This window comes from Pagrus major, chromosome 15 (genome assembly GCF_040436345.1).
Source record: "Pagrus major chromosome 15, Pma_NU_1.0".
Taxonomy (NCBI): Eukaryota; Metazoa; Chordata; class Actinopteri; order Spariformes; family Sparidae; genus Pagrus; species Pagrus major.
Genome location: NC_133229.1, coordinates 24,529,961 through 24,544,044, shown reverse-complemented (window position 1 = coordinate 24,544,044; position 14,084 = coordinate 24,529,961). Strand labels below are relative to the sequence as shown.

Sequence of the window (14,084 nt, the reverse complement as noted above, 5' to 3'; positions counted from 1 at the left end):
ATACAGATACTACAGACTTTTGGTTTATTTAGATTTTTTACATACAGTTTATTTATTTCATATTTTTAAATCTTTTCTAGTCTACCACACTGCATTTCACAATGCATAGGCCTATTACTTGTTTAAATCTTTATATCTTTTAGTACGTAAAAGCACATAAAACCAAATTATACAAAACATACCACTATAGGTAGGTGAGAAAATGTGATTTTTCTTTTGTTATGTGGGTTAATTGACTCTTTAAACTCTTGTGGCTTTCTTTGTTACAACTGTGCGTTTTGAGATCTTAAACTTAATTTATTTTTTTATTCACAAAGTTTCTTGATCTTACATATAATGTGTGCATTGTTGCATTCAAATGTAGTTTCCCTCAGGATCAGTGTAGAGGAAAACAAAACCATCCAAAGACTTCAATAGATTCTTTCTTGTAAATGCCAGGGGAAGGAAGACCATCTTTTTAGCCCGGTTATTTTGGGTCCACTGACCTATTTGTCTACTTTCATTTCTTGCTTATCTGTCAGCCCATTATTACGACATTGGCACCAATGTGCCCTCAAAAAGAATCTCGGACATCCAGACACAGTTTCAAACAGTACTTTGGTGATTTTGCGGAGTCTTTTTGTTGAGACGTCAGCATCATATCAAATATTGTGTTGTTGTTATTAATACAGCAACTCCAAATCGTCATCTGTACAGTTTGTCTCAATTATGATTTTACGCATATGGATATTATAGGCTATTACCTACATTACAAGAAGAATTTTTATTAAAGGAAAATCTGAAGGGAGAACTCAATGCTAATATATCAGATGTAGATAAGGAATTAATTAATGGATATAAACCTCAGTTGATTTTTGTCGAGAATTTTAAAAGTAAGTGCTTTGAAATCCATTGCTAAGAGGTGTCAGGATAAAATAGCTTCAAAATATATCATTCTGCAGTTATTATTGGGTTGACAACATGGATTATACTTTCAAAAGGTATTTTAAGGAGGTCATATTATGTTTTTTGGAGGGTTTTGCCTTTCCTTTGTTGTGTTATGTAGCATTTTTGTGCATGTAAAAGGTCCAAAAAAAAGTCCACGCCAAAGGGAGTTACTCTATCCTGCATTGCCTGAAACACCTGGTTTGGAGTCGAGCCTTTACTTCCGTAACTTATGTAAGTCGCTGTGTAACAGCTGTTATATAAATATATATATTTATATATTTACTATATTATATATACGGCTGTTCCGCAGCCATGGTTACCAGTTGTAGCGGCCTCTTTAAAGGAATTCTGCTTTACGTGCAAATGGTTTCAACATTAGTCAGAAATCAGTGTGACGAGAATGAGTCAAAACATACGATGTTGTGAATGTTGAAATTAAAGATGTGGATGCAAGTTTGGATTTGTCCTGGATTTGTGGCGTATCACTCCACACCGCATTATAATAAAAAGTCAAGTCAATTTTATTTTTATGGCGCCAAATCATAGCAGAAGTTATGTCAGGGCAATTTTTACAGAAAGCAGGGCTACACTTTTTAAAATTGTTTACTGAAACCCAACACTCCCCGAACTTTCTAGCTGCACTGTCAAAAAGTTACATAATTCTTTCTTCTCCAAATTATGAGGGTGTGCTCAGGGTGCTTGCTCAGCCAGCACGGAGGACGTGTCCTGCCATGTTTTAATGCTGCATGTTGAAATTTGTACTGTGAATAGCTTTTATCTCTGAAAGTGTGGTGAGTCACTTTGAAATGATGCAAACTTCTGTATCGAAGCTGTTTAGTAAAGTCTGACCTCTGTGTATTCATTATCACACTAAGAGATGACACTGAGAGAATTGAACTATGATGACATGTTTATGTGACTGTCTTTCTCAAATATTTCACCGTAAAGCATCCAATCATTCACAATGATGGTGAATATTTAGTGAGGATGACTCTTAGATTATCAAGCACTCACAGTAAACAGCAGTAGCTGAATACATCTGTGTTTATCTGTGTTTTGGTGAAACAATTACTTTTCAAAACGTACTAAGCAAACAGATGGACAGTGGAGACGGGACAATGTTACAGTAGTCTTTTGAACAATTTCCTGCAAAACATTTAGACTTTTTTTGTCAACCTCCTGTGAAAACATGTTGCCATTAAAGATGATTACATGTGACTGTAATTTGAGCTGACCCCAGCTTCTTCATGAAGGAGGAAACACATGAAACCCAGCTTGTTAGCTTGTAAGCATGAGGAAAAGGGGAAATGTTTTGTTTAATAATCATACGTACACTGTATGGTGCTGAAAAACACTCTATTCTAACTATTTAACATACTGTTAGGCTATGTATTGATTTATATGACCTTTTTTCTGTCTTTTATCAGTTTTGCAACTCTAGTGGCTCTCTCCTCTGATTGGTCAGCTCACACACGCCTGAGCCAGCACTGCTAACAACAACAGAGCAGCTGTGCTAAATCAGTTTTTACATGTTCAGACATAAATTATGCAAACACGTGACATGGTGATGTAGTGTGATGTCAATGAATTAAAGGCGGGACTACTAATGAGGCATTTGAGGAGCAGTGTTTTCTGTGGGAGAGAGTTGGTGCCGACTGATCTTTTTAACTTTCAAGATCTTTTAAACGCACAAGAGCCGTTAAAAAACACATATGGAAAGGGAAAAACAGAAATAGCATAACAGGTCTCCTTTAATAAAGCCAGTTAACTAAAGGGTTATTACAAAAGAAAACATCAATATTACATTCACATTCTGTAGCAAAAGTAAAATAGTTTGAGGGAAAAAATCACAATTAAATTGATTTACGAGGTTTAAGCGATACTTTTAAATACATTTACATTACAATAAATGCCAATACATTCATATAAACCTTTCAAGCTGCTCTTGCAGAATAATCCACTCATCTGCTGTCAGTCTACACTATTTACTCAGTCTGTTGCAGTTATCTGTGACAAAACATGGCTCAATACATTTATACACATACATACATCCAGATATATGACATCTGAATTACTACCGTTGCTAAAGATGGTCCAAAGTTTGGAGGCCCATGGGGACTTCTGAAAATTGTAAAGTAATTCCACAATAACATTTTAATTTTCCACTTATTTATGTGTGTTATTTGAGTAAAAGTTCAAATGAAATAATTCAATATGATTAACATTTTAATTAAGTCCCCTTTGGGCCTCCATACAAAATTTATATTAAGCTATTCATACATTTTTCTGCTGTGGAAAAACTTTGGTTACACTTGAGGGAGCAAACTACAAACCTTTAACAGCCATATTTAAAGTTTAGATTCACATTTTTTCCACGTCTATCTTATTCTAAAGATTGTATGTCCACGCTGAAACAGCTCCTGTTTGTCGTAATCATCTAAACTTGATTAAGTCAGTCATTTTTTCTTCATTTGCTGCTTTTCTTGCAGGTAAACAGATGGGGAAAAAAATAAACAAATGAGGCCTTCACATATTCTTCTAACCACGACTCAAAGACTTTCTTCTTGCCCTCTTCTGTCTGCATTTTCCCTGCAGTGTGCCAAACAGTCTGTCCCAGTGTGTGAAGTACGGCGCGTAGTTGACTTTGAATTTGAGGTGATGGAGGTCGTGATGCTGAGCTCCTCCGTAGAGACCAAACGGCACCAGTCTATGTGGAGACCAGGGGAATTCATATCCTGAGTGAGCCTCCACGGACAGATAGATGTTAGTGATGTAGAAGAGCATCTCTGTGAGCGGATGGCAGTCCAGGAGAGCAGGGTTCAGCGTCGTGAAGAAGCTGAGGCTCAGCATCTCCCAGACACTTGAGTTTTCGGTCGTCAGCGAGAAGGTGGCTCTGTAGAAGTGGTGCTCCCTGTGGAAGAGACGGTAAAGCCAGGACACCTTGTGATGGAGCACATGCCACAAAAAGTACTGCGTGTCGAAGAGGAGGAGGCAGGCCAGTATATCCCTAACAACAGACAGCATGTCAGGCGCCAGTGGAGGAGAAGACGTAGGTCTGAAGTACCAGTGAACAACAGACAGCGGGAAAATGAAACACACGTGGTTGTGCAAGATGGTGCACAAGCACTTCTGAGCCATTTCCCATGTTACCTGGCTTTGAGGTTGAATCTTGAAGCGCTGGATCACGGTCAGTTGTGAGCAGAGTATATCCAGACAAACATAAGGCAGGCAGCAGCTCAGGTAAATAGTCAGAGAGAAGAAGACTGGGAAAAATGGAGATCTGAGGAGGCTCTGTTGTCTTAGCCAGTCCCAAAGAATCTGCAGAGGGAGCGTCTGAATGCTCTCTGAGCTTGTCATCCCTGCGGTATGAGAAAACTTCACTGTACAGACACATTTGTACTCTGCAGTGGTGCCATGTTGCGCAAGATGCAAAGTGTTACTTGAGGGGTTTTTTGTGGAAACTGCCAAACAAGACTTCACGGGTGATTTACATTCAGTCATGTGGAAAACATTAACAGCTGTAATTTATTACTTTAAAAGGTCAAATATGTGATTGTTGATGTTGGTATTACCTGAGGAGCGTGAACAATATATGTTCAATATGTGCATAATGTGGCAGGACGCTTCAGTTACTTACAGTGAAATTTAGAGTAAGTAGCTGGCAGCCGTTGAGAAGGAACTTACTACAGAAGAAATTACAGTATATTTACTGTGTTTAGTAACAATAACACATAATTGTAAAATAAAACAGAGTAATAAGTATCTACTGTGTGTATGTAGTGTGTTTTAACTGTAACTGAAAATACTTTATTTTTAACAATGCGGTAATTTACCAGATGAACAATTTTCAGTACAATGCTGTGATTTTTTTTCTTTTTTACAATAAATTGATGACACTGTAATTTTATACAGGAGTGTTTACAGCACATTGTTGGTGATGTGATTAAAGTGCTGTAAGAGCACAAAGCTCGTCACTTTTCATTGTGAAATGCTCTGATGTCACAACTGGAGAAGTTGATGATGTTCTTTAGTGGAAATGTACCCCAAATACTTCATAGACACAAAGAAGTGTCCTCTCTCCTCAAAAGGCAGCAGTTATTTTAAGTTTATTTTTATTTCTAATTACACTGTACTTCTACACTGTACTATTCTTGACATTGCACTTTATTTGATTGTACCCACACTGTAAGAAACTTATCGTGAAATTCACAGTAACAGCCATCTGGTAAATGACTGTATTTTTAACAATACAGTCATTTACCAGATACACACTTTCCAGTTTAATGCTGTGATTTCTACAGTAAATTACCCAATTGTGTGTTTTGCTCATGCATGCAGCACCACCTTGTGGATGCAGAATATATCTCATAATATAATAATATATCTCCTCCTCCTCCTCCTCCTCCTCCTCCTCCTCCTGCTGCTGCTGCTGCCTCACATACTGACAGATCTGGCTCATCATACCCTGATGCCTCTTCACTCTGATGTTTTCTCTTTTGCTGCCAATTATCTTGTGTGGCCTGCCCTCTTCCAGGTCACCATGGTGGAGAGGAGGTCACGGGGCCCTGGCACCACTTGGCGATGCCTCGGCCTGCTCAGTCATCCTCCTGGATCCACACGCTTTACATTTATTACATAAATTGTATCAGATATTCTGTCAATGCAATTTGTGAATTATGATTTTGTTGTTCTGTTCTGTACGTGAGACTCAGGCTCTTCCTGAGGTGTCTTGCCCACTGAGGCAATGTGATTGTGATTTTGGGCTATATAAATAAATTAGTTTGTTTGTTTTTTCTAGATAATGGGGTTCTTGTATATTAAACATAACATTTCAGATTTTTTTTTTTGTAAGTAAAACATAGGGTATGAATAAAACCATTTAACAATTTCATAAAACAATAAGGAGCAACAGTAAAAAATAATGAAAAAGTCAAATAAAAATCTAGAAAAGGGCTCATATTTGTATCCAATCATAAAAAGGAGAGCATAACATTATTGTAGTCCATTAAACTACAGCAAAGTTGTTCATTTAAGTGTTGTAGGCCTGTATATTGTGATCACTCGAGCTCTTTATATAATAGTGAGTACAGCACTTTGTATACGCCATGTTGTGCTTGTTTAAACGCATCATGGAGCCCACACCCTGCTCCTCTCAGCTCACAACCCCTATTTTGGTCGCACAGAGGAAGCTGGGCGGTGTCTCTATCTGTGTGGGTGGAGCTCACAGTCAGGAAATGTGTAAGAAACAAGTTGTGAAGTTTTCCTCTCACGAGTCCGATGAGTCCATCACCATGAGGTGCAGCAGAGGACATCTTAAAGGTAGGTTAGCAACTTTCTTACCTTGTATCCTCCTGAACTTTAGCCCCGCTGCTGCTCGACGAAGACTTACAGCTCCGAGCCGCGAAACATGCAAATTAAGCTAGTTGCCGACCAAAGTTGTTGTTGTTGTGTTTTAAAAACTTTACACTTCATCGTACAAAGCAGTGTTTGTTCGCTGAGCAGGCTGTGAAGTGACTCATGTGTCTGTGATGGACGATGTTTGTCCGCCATCATCATCTTGTTTCCGTGATGAGCGGGACGGGTCACTATTTTGTTGCTACGACAACCGAGGAGGGAGAACCGTTGGCGCGAGCATACGCGGTGACGTCACAGCGGCGGAAAGACTTTTATTTTGCGTTTACTCATGTACTTGTACACTGTTTTAAAGTAGTTTACTTGTATTTTACTCATCAGTAAAAATGTATCAAACGTAAGTAGCACTACCACAGATTACTACTCTGCTGTAGTGCTTTTTTAAAAAAAAATGTGTTTTTCAAAATAAAAGTGCAAAAGTATTAGCATCAACATATAGCTTAAGTCAATATATGTAATGTGATTTATTGCTGCATTATTGTGCTCATGCATCCCATGTTGCACCTGCTACATCATACTTTATTTGTTGTATGCTCCAACGTGACCAGATGCCACATGCTGTCTACATGTTAACTTATAATAATAATAATAATAATAATCTAATAACATCAACATTTTACTGATAATAAGTTTGCTTTTACTTAAGTATTTTTACTTCACGGTCTTAGAGCTTGGTTAATGGAATAATGGTCAATAAGAGTAGAGAAGATATAAAGTTAGCAACCTACTCAGCACTTACTCACTTAGCTAAGATGAGCCTCTTTAAGTTAGTAATCATAACTCTATTTATCATTTGTAACATGAATTATCTTGCTTTTTCTCAGTCTTTGTTTCTGTTCACTATAGTCTCATGTTCTGTAACAATAGATGATCTCAAATAATTTTTAATGAACCACAGTGCAGAGCCTCTAAGTCTGGCTTGATGTTTGTTTGGATGGTCTCAGCCATGTAAGTGTTGGAAAGCATCCCAGTGAGCAAGTCATGGGAAGTTTCCCTGGCTCTGTGACCTCACATACTCTGCCATTACTGCTGTCATTTTGAAGCTCAAGTCTGACAGAGAACGGTTCATAATCTCCTGATGTCAAAGTGAGATCACGATGCATGCATACTTCCTGTTTCTTATACTCTTGGAACATAAGCAAGAGACTTATGTAATTTCCTCTTCTGTACATTATATTGCATTACTTGTCGGTCAGCTGATGACGTCCAGGAAAGAAATAATGACACTGAGAGTTTTTTTCCACATTGTTTCACTTTATTTGGACATTTTCCAGAAAGGGCAGTGTCATTCATTTTATTTTGTACAAGATGTTTACAGGATGTAAATGTTAAGAGAGGCACAATGTTGGTAACTGAATAGGGTTATCAGAGAAGGGCGACGCTCTTCTAGAGGGCTCAATCTTCCTTCCTCCCATGTTGCACAGTCTGATACAGGGCTAGTGCGTCACTAAGCCCACTGACTATTTTTAGAGGTACAATCTGTGCTTCCCCTTTGGGTGGAGTTCAGCTTTATAAAAATAACTTGATTTTTTTAATATATATACCATGATTTCATGCATTATCATCTTAAATCAACTTCAGTAAAATCACTCTTTCTGCTCTTTGTTTCAGGACCTGAGCTGCAGCTGCATTGACGTCTGCAAGGTGCTTAAATGTGTATAGAAACAAGCTGAAGATGCAGGGGGCCATTGCACGAGTGTGTGTGGTGGTGGCCGCTGCCATCTTAAACCACCCCTTGCTCTTTCCTCAAGAGAACACCACGCTGCCAGAACAGGACGAGGCAATGATGGCTCGCATGCGGGAGCATGAGGAGATGCTGCAAGTGGAGCAGGCCAAGCTGGAGAAAGAGCTCTCGCAGCTGGACTCGAAGCAGGAAGAAACCAGCTCGGAGGAGGATGGATACAGTTGGTACTTATGGAGCGCTGCGTCTTTCATCATATTTTTCACTATCGAGATGTGCAGGTTGAATCAGGGTGAAATCCGGCCAGTTGAGGACGAAGACGTGTTTTCAGAGAGCGGCTCTGTCACCCCCAGGACAATGGTACTAGATAAGGATGTCCTGAGCAACTTCTGTGATAAATGCACCTACACTTCATCCCACGAGAACTGGCGGGTGAGGGAGTTTGTGGAGGGTTTTGCTGATGACTTGCTGGAATCGCTCAGGAGCGTGTGTGACAGGGAGGCAGACATGGAAGTCGGGGACTTTGTCGGGATTGGAAGCATGTTCGAGTCTTGGAAGGTGTGCAAGCCACTGATGTGCGACCTTATAGTGTCTTTCTCGCCTCCAGATCCGTACTGCTTCCAGTTTGATCTGTGGTGCAGCCCCTCAAGCGACATGCCTCCAGACATGCAGGGCTGTGGCAAGATAAAGGTGACCAGGCTTGAGGAGGGCTGTCTCTGTGGCTCTGCTAACCTGGGAGAGGACATGCTGTGTTTGTTGCACAGCAGGAGCGACACACCCAAAGCAGACCACAGTCCTGATGAGCTGCTGTGCTCCAGGAACACGTCTTTCTTAGCCAAAGATCAAGTCATGAAGTGGTTTCAGATCTCTGTCACCAAAGCGTGGGGACGCATCTCCCACAAATACGACTTTGACGTGAATTTTCGCAATCTGGATGCCGCCGGTGCTCTGAAAATCCGATTCCGCTCGGGGAAAGTCATCATGTTCAACATCATACCGGTGGTTCAGCTGGAGGATACAGACGCTTATTTTGTCTCACACTTTCCAGCAGAGTGTGACGGCGCTCCAGACCCATACTGGCCCCTTTCTTTTGCTGTCTACGAGAGGAATTTGCTGAAACATTTTGCTAAGCGCCTACCACAACATTCCTGTCATTTACACTGCCTTCAGATTGTTACTTTCCTACACAGAAAGCAAACAGGGCTCACAGGAAAATGTGCTCTTACCAACTACCACTTAAAGACCGCTCTGTTGCATTTACTGCTAACTAAAAGGCCCTCAGCGTGGGGCATTGAGAGTATGGAGCACAGGCTTCGGGATGTGCTCAGCTTCTTGCAGTGGAGCCTACAGGAGAAGAGACTCCATCACGTTCTGATCGGGAACAGTAAAGTGCCAGAAGGCGTCCAGGTTCCTGAGATGATTCGCAAAGCGGAGCCCATCAATCTGTTCCGGTCTCTTGTGTTGCAGAGGGAGCTTCACGCAGCAACAGTCAGGCATTTCCATGAAATGTTGAGAAATGCACCTGTGCTCATACAAGAGTACACACCTCACCTGTCAAATGGAGGTTTACACCACAGCCTAGATGAAAGTGTGTGAGCTTTGGCCCTGTTTGTTGTCCAAAGTGTTTCATACTTTCAGCACTTGCATATCTTTAAATATTAGGCAACGTTGCTACAAAGAGTCTCACCACATAGTCATGTACTGAAATGAAAAGGTGCACATACAACAGTTAATTCAGTCATGGCTGACATCTAGAGATGTTGTGGTTTCTGCTGCTGCTTTCTTTACACTTGACATTTCAACCAGTATATTAAGGATATGGCCTCCAAACAAACATTAGAAACATTTGAAAAGTGGTTTCTGTTTGTTAAATCTAGCTGCAAAACAGCAGGTTTTCTACAAGATTTGATGGGTATATTATCAGAACATGTAGACTGTTTCTGAAGCTTACGAGTCATATTGTTTGTTTTTAGTGTCATAACCTGAAGGAGAGGTTTTCAGAAGATATCCTCTAAAAAAAAGCAGCAAAAAAGTAATGTAAATGAAGGGTTATGATCAACATTCACCTCAAAAAAGATGAAGCACTTCGTCAGAGAACTATTTTAACAAATACCTCTCATGTTATGCCAGTTTAACAGGAATCATGTTCTATACAATACAGCAGTGTTTTTTTTTTCTTGCATACTGTTGCAAATCTGATGGCAGCTAATACATTTTGTAATGTTCAATGTTAAAGGGGAATTCCGGCATTTTTAAACCTGGGACCATGTTTACATATTTTGGTGTGTAAATGAAAAAAAGGTTTGGAATTGGTCCAGTAAATGACCTCAGCCAGCAGCCACACAACAAGCTGCAATGGCTGCAACAGCAGGCTGAGATTGTTATTGTTATGTGTCTTAACATTATGGATAGTATGTCTATAGAGATAAACCTTTTTGTTTAACCAGAAACAGATGCCATCGCTTTTCCCAATGCGACCAGACTCCATTGACAAAAACACTGATTTTACCTCGCAGAACACGGGAGTCGCAGGTCTTCTGCTGCCTCGATCCTGTGTTCTGCGAGGTAAAATGACCATTTTCATCAGTGGATCCTGGTGGCTGTGAAGAGAGCAATATGAAAGCTGTTTCTGGTCAAACAAAACAGTCTTGCGCTTTAACAAAAAAATCTATCTATAGGGATGATTTGGGTAATGTTGAAATACGCTGTCGGAGCCATTTTAGCATGTTTTGTGGCTATCTGTGGAGGCAATCTACTGGACTGATTCCAAACGTTTTTTGTACCCGTTAGTCTTTCACACCCTAGATTGTGTAAACATAGGGCCCAGGTTTCAAAATACCATCATTTCCCTTAAAGTACTTATTTTGTTTTCGCTTAATAGAAAAGAAAGGTCCTTGCATTTTATTTTTCCCCCCAAAAAATCTTTGATAGACCCGTGTTGTAAAAAGGACCTCGTTAAACACCATGTAGTTTTCTTGTATGACAAAAACAAAATTCAGATTGAAGTCAGAGTCATTACATCTCTAATTTTTATTAGAAAATTCTTTGGAATGAATCCCTGATACATATTTACCTCACCGTACCTCATACCTATTATGGTGAGTTCATATTTTCCTCTCAATAAAAAAATAAGTCTTAAATGTCCAGAAAAAATACATTCTCTCTCTTTACTGTATCCCTTGACTGTTAACTCGGCATGATATTGTCTATTTTCTTATTACATCAAACAGACATAAGAATAATTATGACCAAATGCTGAAACAATGGACAGTTGAAGGTTTCATCACTTGGTTTCATCACTTGGTTTCTACAGGCCGTAGTCATAGTCAGGTTTCCCCTCGATGTAAGACTTGGTAAAGACCTTGTAGGTGTCCACGCTGTGCATGGTGGCTTTGACAGCCGGGTCCTCCGACATGCGCTCTGCCCACTTCTTCAGCTCAGGTGTGCTGTCGAGGCAGCTGAAAAGACAATGGGAATAAAATCAGTCACCTAAGACCAAACACATTAACATAAGTCATTAAATATAACATATCAGATGTCATAAAGGAAACATGACAAAGAAGACTTGATTAATGTTCCTGTGAGATTCCTTGCTCTATATCATACTGCTTACTTTTGTACTGTACCTATATTTGTACTTTATGCTCCTCTGCAGAGTGACCTTGAGTGTTTTGAGATGCTTCCATAATTAAAAAGTATTTATTTTTAAATGTCATGTGAGATTTTTACTTACGGCTTCAGTTCAAAGATCTCCAGCCTCTCAAACCACGGCCACATCATGTAGTCGATCATCGTGATGGAATCACCACCGAAGAACTTGGTCTTCTTATTAACCAGGTCCTGAGAAATTAACATAACATTCATCAGTGTTATATATAAAAAAAGCACTGTAGCTAGGCAGGTACCATTTATTACAATTCAAAGACAATTACAATTGTACTTTACTGTTGCAAGCATGTTCCTGGGGACAATTTTGACTTCACAATTTACCAATTTACATATCTGATGAATGTAAAGAGCACTTGACCTCACAACCCACCTCATTTAATTTGGCAAACTTCTCTTTCAGTTCAGCTGTCAGTCCTGAGACATCGTCGCCATTCCTTCTCCCCATGGGGATCTTGTAGAAGTATGGTACTACCTGTATAAAACAGTCACATTCACATGATTTTTTTTGCTCAGGGTAACTAATAGACAAGTATACAAAAATAGTCTTGACATACGATACCTTGGAAAAATTTTCCAGCATCATCTTCTGTTGAGCTTTAGCATAGGGGGAGGAAGGAAGCAGCTTGTTCTCTGGGTAAGCTTCATCCAGGTACTCACAGGTGATGGGAGACTCATATATCACCTCACCAGCAGGTGTCTCCAGTGTTGGCACAAGACCAAGAGGATTCTTCCCAAGGAACCAGTCAGGTTTGTCTTTAAGATTGATGTTGATAGTGTCATACCTGAAACACAGATAATAGTTATCTTATGTTTAGGTAACAGTGATGCTATGGTTTAAAATAAAGTGTAATAAAATGTGTCTTTACTTGATCCCTTTGGCACTCAGCACTAATCTGGCTCTTTGGGCGAATGGGCAGAATCTCATGCTGTAGAGCCTGATGCTGCCTTCGGGGACTGGGCCTGGTGCGGCACTTCCTGAAAGACACAAAATACTTTAGTGTTTCATTTTATGCTGAACATTTTAGAGAAAATAGTTTACTTTTTTTTGTCATTTGAAAAATACAAAAAGTAATTTGACACAAACTGATGACATTTTAGGCCTCAGTATGGATTTTGTTGCCAGTCGTTGAAAAGTGACAGATGGGAGCATCGTAATAAAATGAAGTAATTATTTTGTGTCATTTCATTTAAAATCCAAGTAACTTTATGTTTCCTTTATCTGTCCTTTTACCTCCTAGTGTAGCTGACTCTGATTTCACACCAAACATGGATCATGTCAGTGTTTAAAGCAGTTTGCTATAAGAAAAATGTCCAACACATTTCATCCATTATTAATGATTAATTGATTGTTAAGGCAGCTGACTATTGATTAAGGAAATCACTTACAATTTGCATCCCTACCTGCTTAAATACATTATTTTTATACATTTTGATGATATTTACGATGTTTGTTAATGCAGGACTTGCAGGACTTTTTACATTGTATTGTATTAATACTTGTATTATCTCATCTACATTACTTCATAGTAAAACAGTCCTTTATCCTTTCAGCCTTTTTTTTACAGTCACGTAAAAGAGACCTCGTGTTCTTTCCTAATAAGAAACTGCAGTAAAACTTACAGTACATTTGTTATGAGTAACTTATAATATCAGTAAAGAAGCCAGAAGCACCTGAGTCCCTGTAGGCTGTGCTAGTCTAAAAAAAAAATGCATTAAATTCAATGGAAATTAATCAAATTAAAAGAGGTAATTATTTGGACTGTTTCCAATACTTTTTTTTTCTTCCAAAACTTTATTGTAATAAGTTCAGATACAAAAATACAAACAGAAACTATCTGCAATACACTCATGTCATCTCCTGTTACATTACATACTCACGATGACTTTGCAAAAAGTATTGTCTTTTGATTGACGTGACTGTCAGCACAAGACAGTGCGGAAGACGTGCATGTGATGGAAACCACTTGACTTCTTGTATAATTCAGTTTCCACATGTTTTTAATGTAAAACAACGCATTAAAAACACGCATTAACCTCCCTAAAGCAAGACGCATATTTACGGAAGTGCAACTTTTAAGCTAATCGTAGTTTAGCTCGATAGCAATAAATGAGAGCAAGTCTTCTGCACGGTACTTTTTCAGTTAGCCGGGTAATCGCTGCACGTCTTACCTTTGGCGAAAGACTTTTCAGTAGACATGTTTACGCTTCAGGTGGTGAATGAAATCAGAAAGTGACCTTTGCAGGAAAGGAGCTCTAACAACGACGGAGAGCAGCGCGTACTACTCAATACATGGCTGAAATATTTTTATTTGTGTTGTACTTCCGGTATGGGCGTGTCTGATAAAACGTCAGCCAATAGCATACAAGGGGGAGTTCTCTGGTTGCCAGGGATACG

At 39.3% G+C, this 14,084-nt stretch overlaps 3 protein-coding genes across 3 annotated transcripts; 1 reads left to right on the top strand and 2 right to left on the bottom strand.

The window, feature by feature from the left end:
• Window positions 1-3,407: 3,407 nt before the first annotated feature.
• LOC141009864 (cholesterol 25-hydroxylase-like protein) lies at window positions 3,408-4,284 on the bottom strand. The gene has a single exon (XM_073482592.1). The coding sequence runs from the start codon at window positions 4,282-4,284 to the stop codon at window positions 3,466-3,468; it is 819 nt and encodes a 272-aa protein (XP_073338693.1). The 3' UTR covers window positions 3,408-3,465.
• Window positions 4,285-6,170: 1,886 nt separating this feature from the next.
• itprip (inositol 1,4,5-trisphosphate receptor interacting protein) lies at window positions 6,171-11,726 on the top strand. Its single transcript, XM_073482179.1, has 2 exons — window positions 6,171-6,246; window positions 7,951-11,726. Exon 2 carries the CDS (start codon window positions 8,015-8,017, stop codon window positions 9,614-9,616), a length of 1,602 nt encoding a protein of 533 aa, XP_073338280.1. The 5' UTR covers window positions 6,171-6,246; window positions 7,951-8,014; the 3' UTR covers window positions 9,617-11,726.
• Window positions 11,027-13,995, bottom strand: LOC141009531 (glutathione S-transferase omega-1-like). The gene is made up of 6 exons (XM_073482180.1): window positions 13,859-13,995; window positions 12,556-12,664; window positions 12,249-12,471; window positions 12,060-12,161; window positions 11,754-11,860; window positions 11,027-11,478 (listed from the first exon to the last, which is right to left on the bottom strand). Exons 1-6 carry the CDS (start codon window positions 13,884-13,886, stop codon window positions 11,328-11,330), a joined length of 720 nt encoding a protein of 239 aa, XP_073338281.1. The 5' UTR covers window positions 13,887-13,995; the 3' UTR covers window positions 11,027-11,327.
• Window positions 13,996-14,084: the final 89 nt, after the last annotated feature.

What these genes read in the sequence shown, in the direction of transcription:
- LOC141009864 (XM_073482592.1), bottom strand. Translation starts at nt 4,284, where the DNA reads ATGACAAGCTCAGAGAGCATTCAGACGCTCCCTCTGCAGATTCTTTGG.
- itprip (XM_073482179.1), top strand. Translation starts at nt 8,015, where the DNA reads ATGCAGGGGGCCATTGCACGAGTGTGTGTGGTGGTGGCCGCTGCCATC.
- LOC141009531 (XM_073482180.1), bottom strand. Translation starts at nt 13,886, where the DNA reads ATGTCTACTGAAAAGTCTTTCGCCAAAG. An exon ending in CTGAGTGCCAAAGGGATCAA is followed by an intron (nt 12,472 to 12,555) that starts GTAAAGACACAT and finishes TCTGTGTTTCAG; the next exon opens with GTATGACACTATCAACATCA. An exon ending in AGTTTGCCAAATTAAATGAG is followed by an intron (nt 11,861 to 12,059) that starts GTGGGTTGTGAG and finishes TTAATTTCTCAG; the next exon opens with GACCTGGTTAATAAGAAGAC.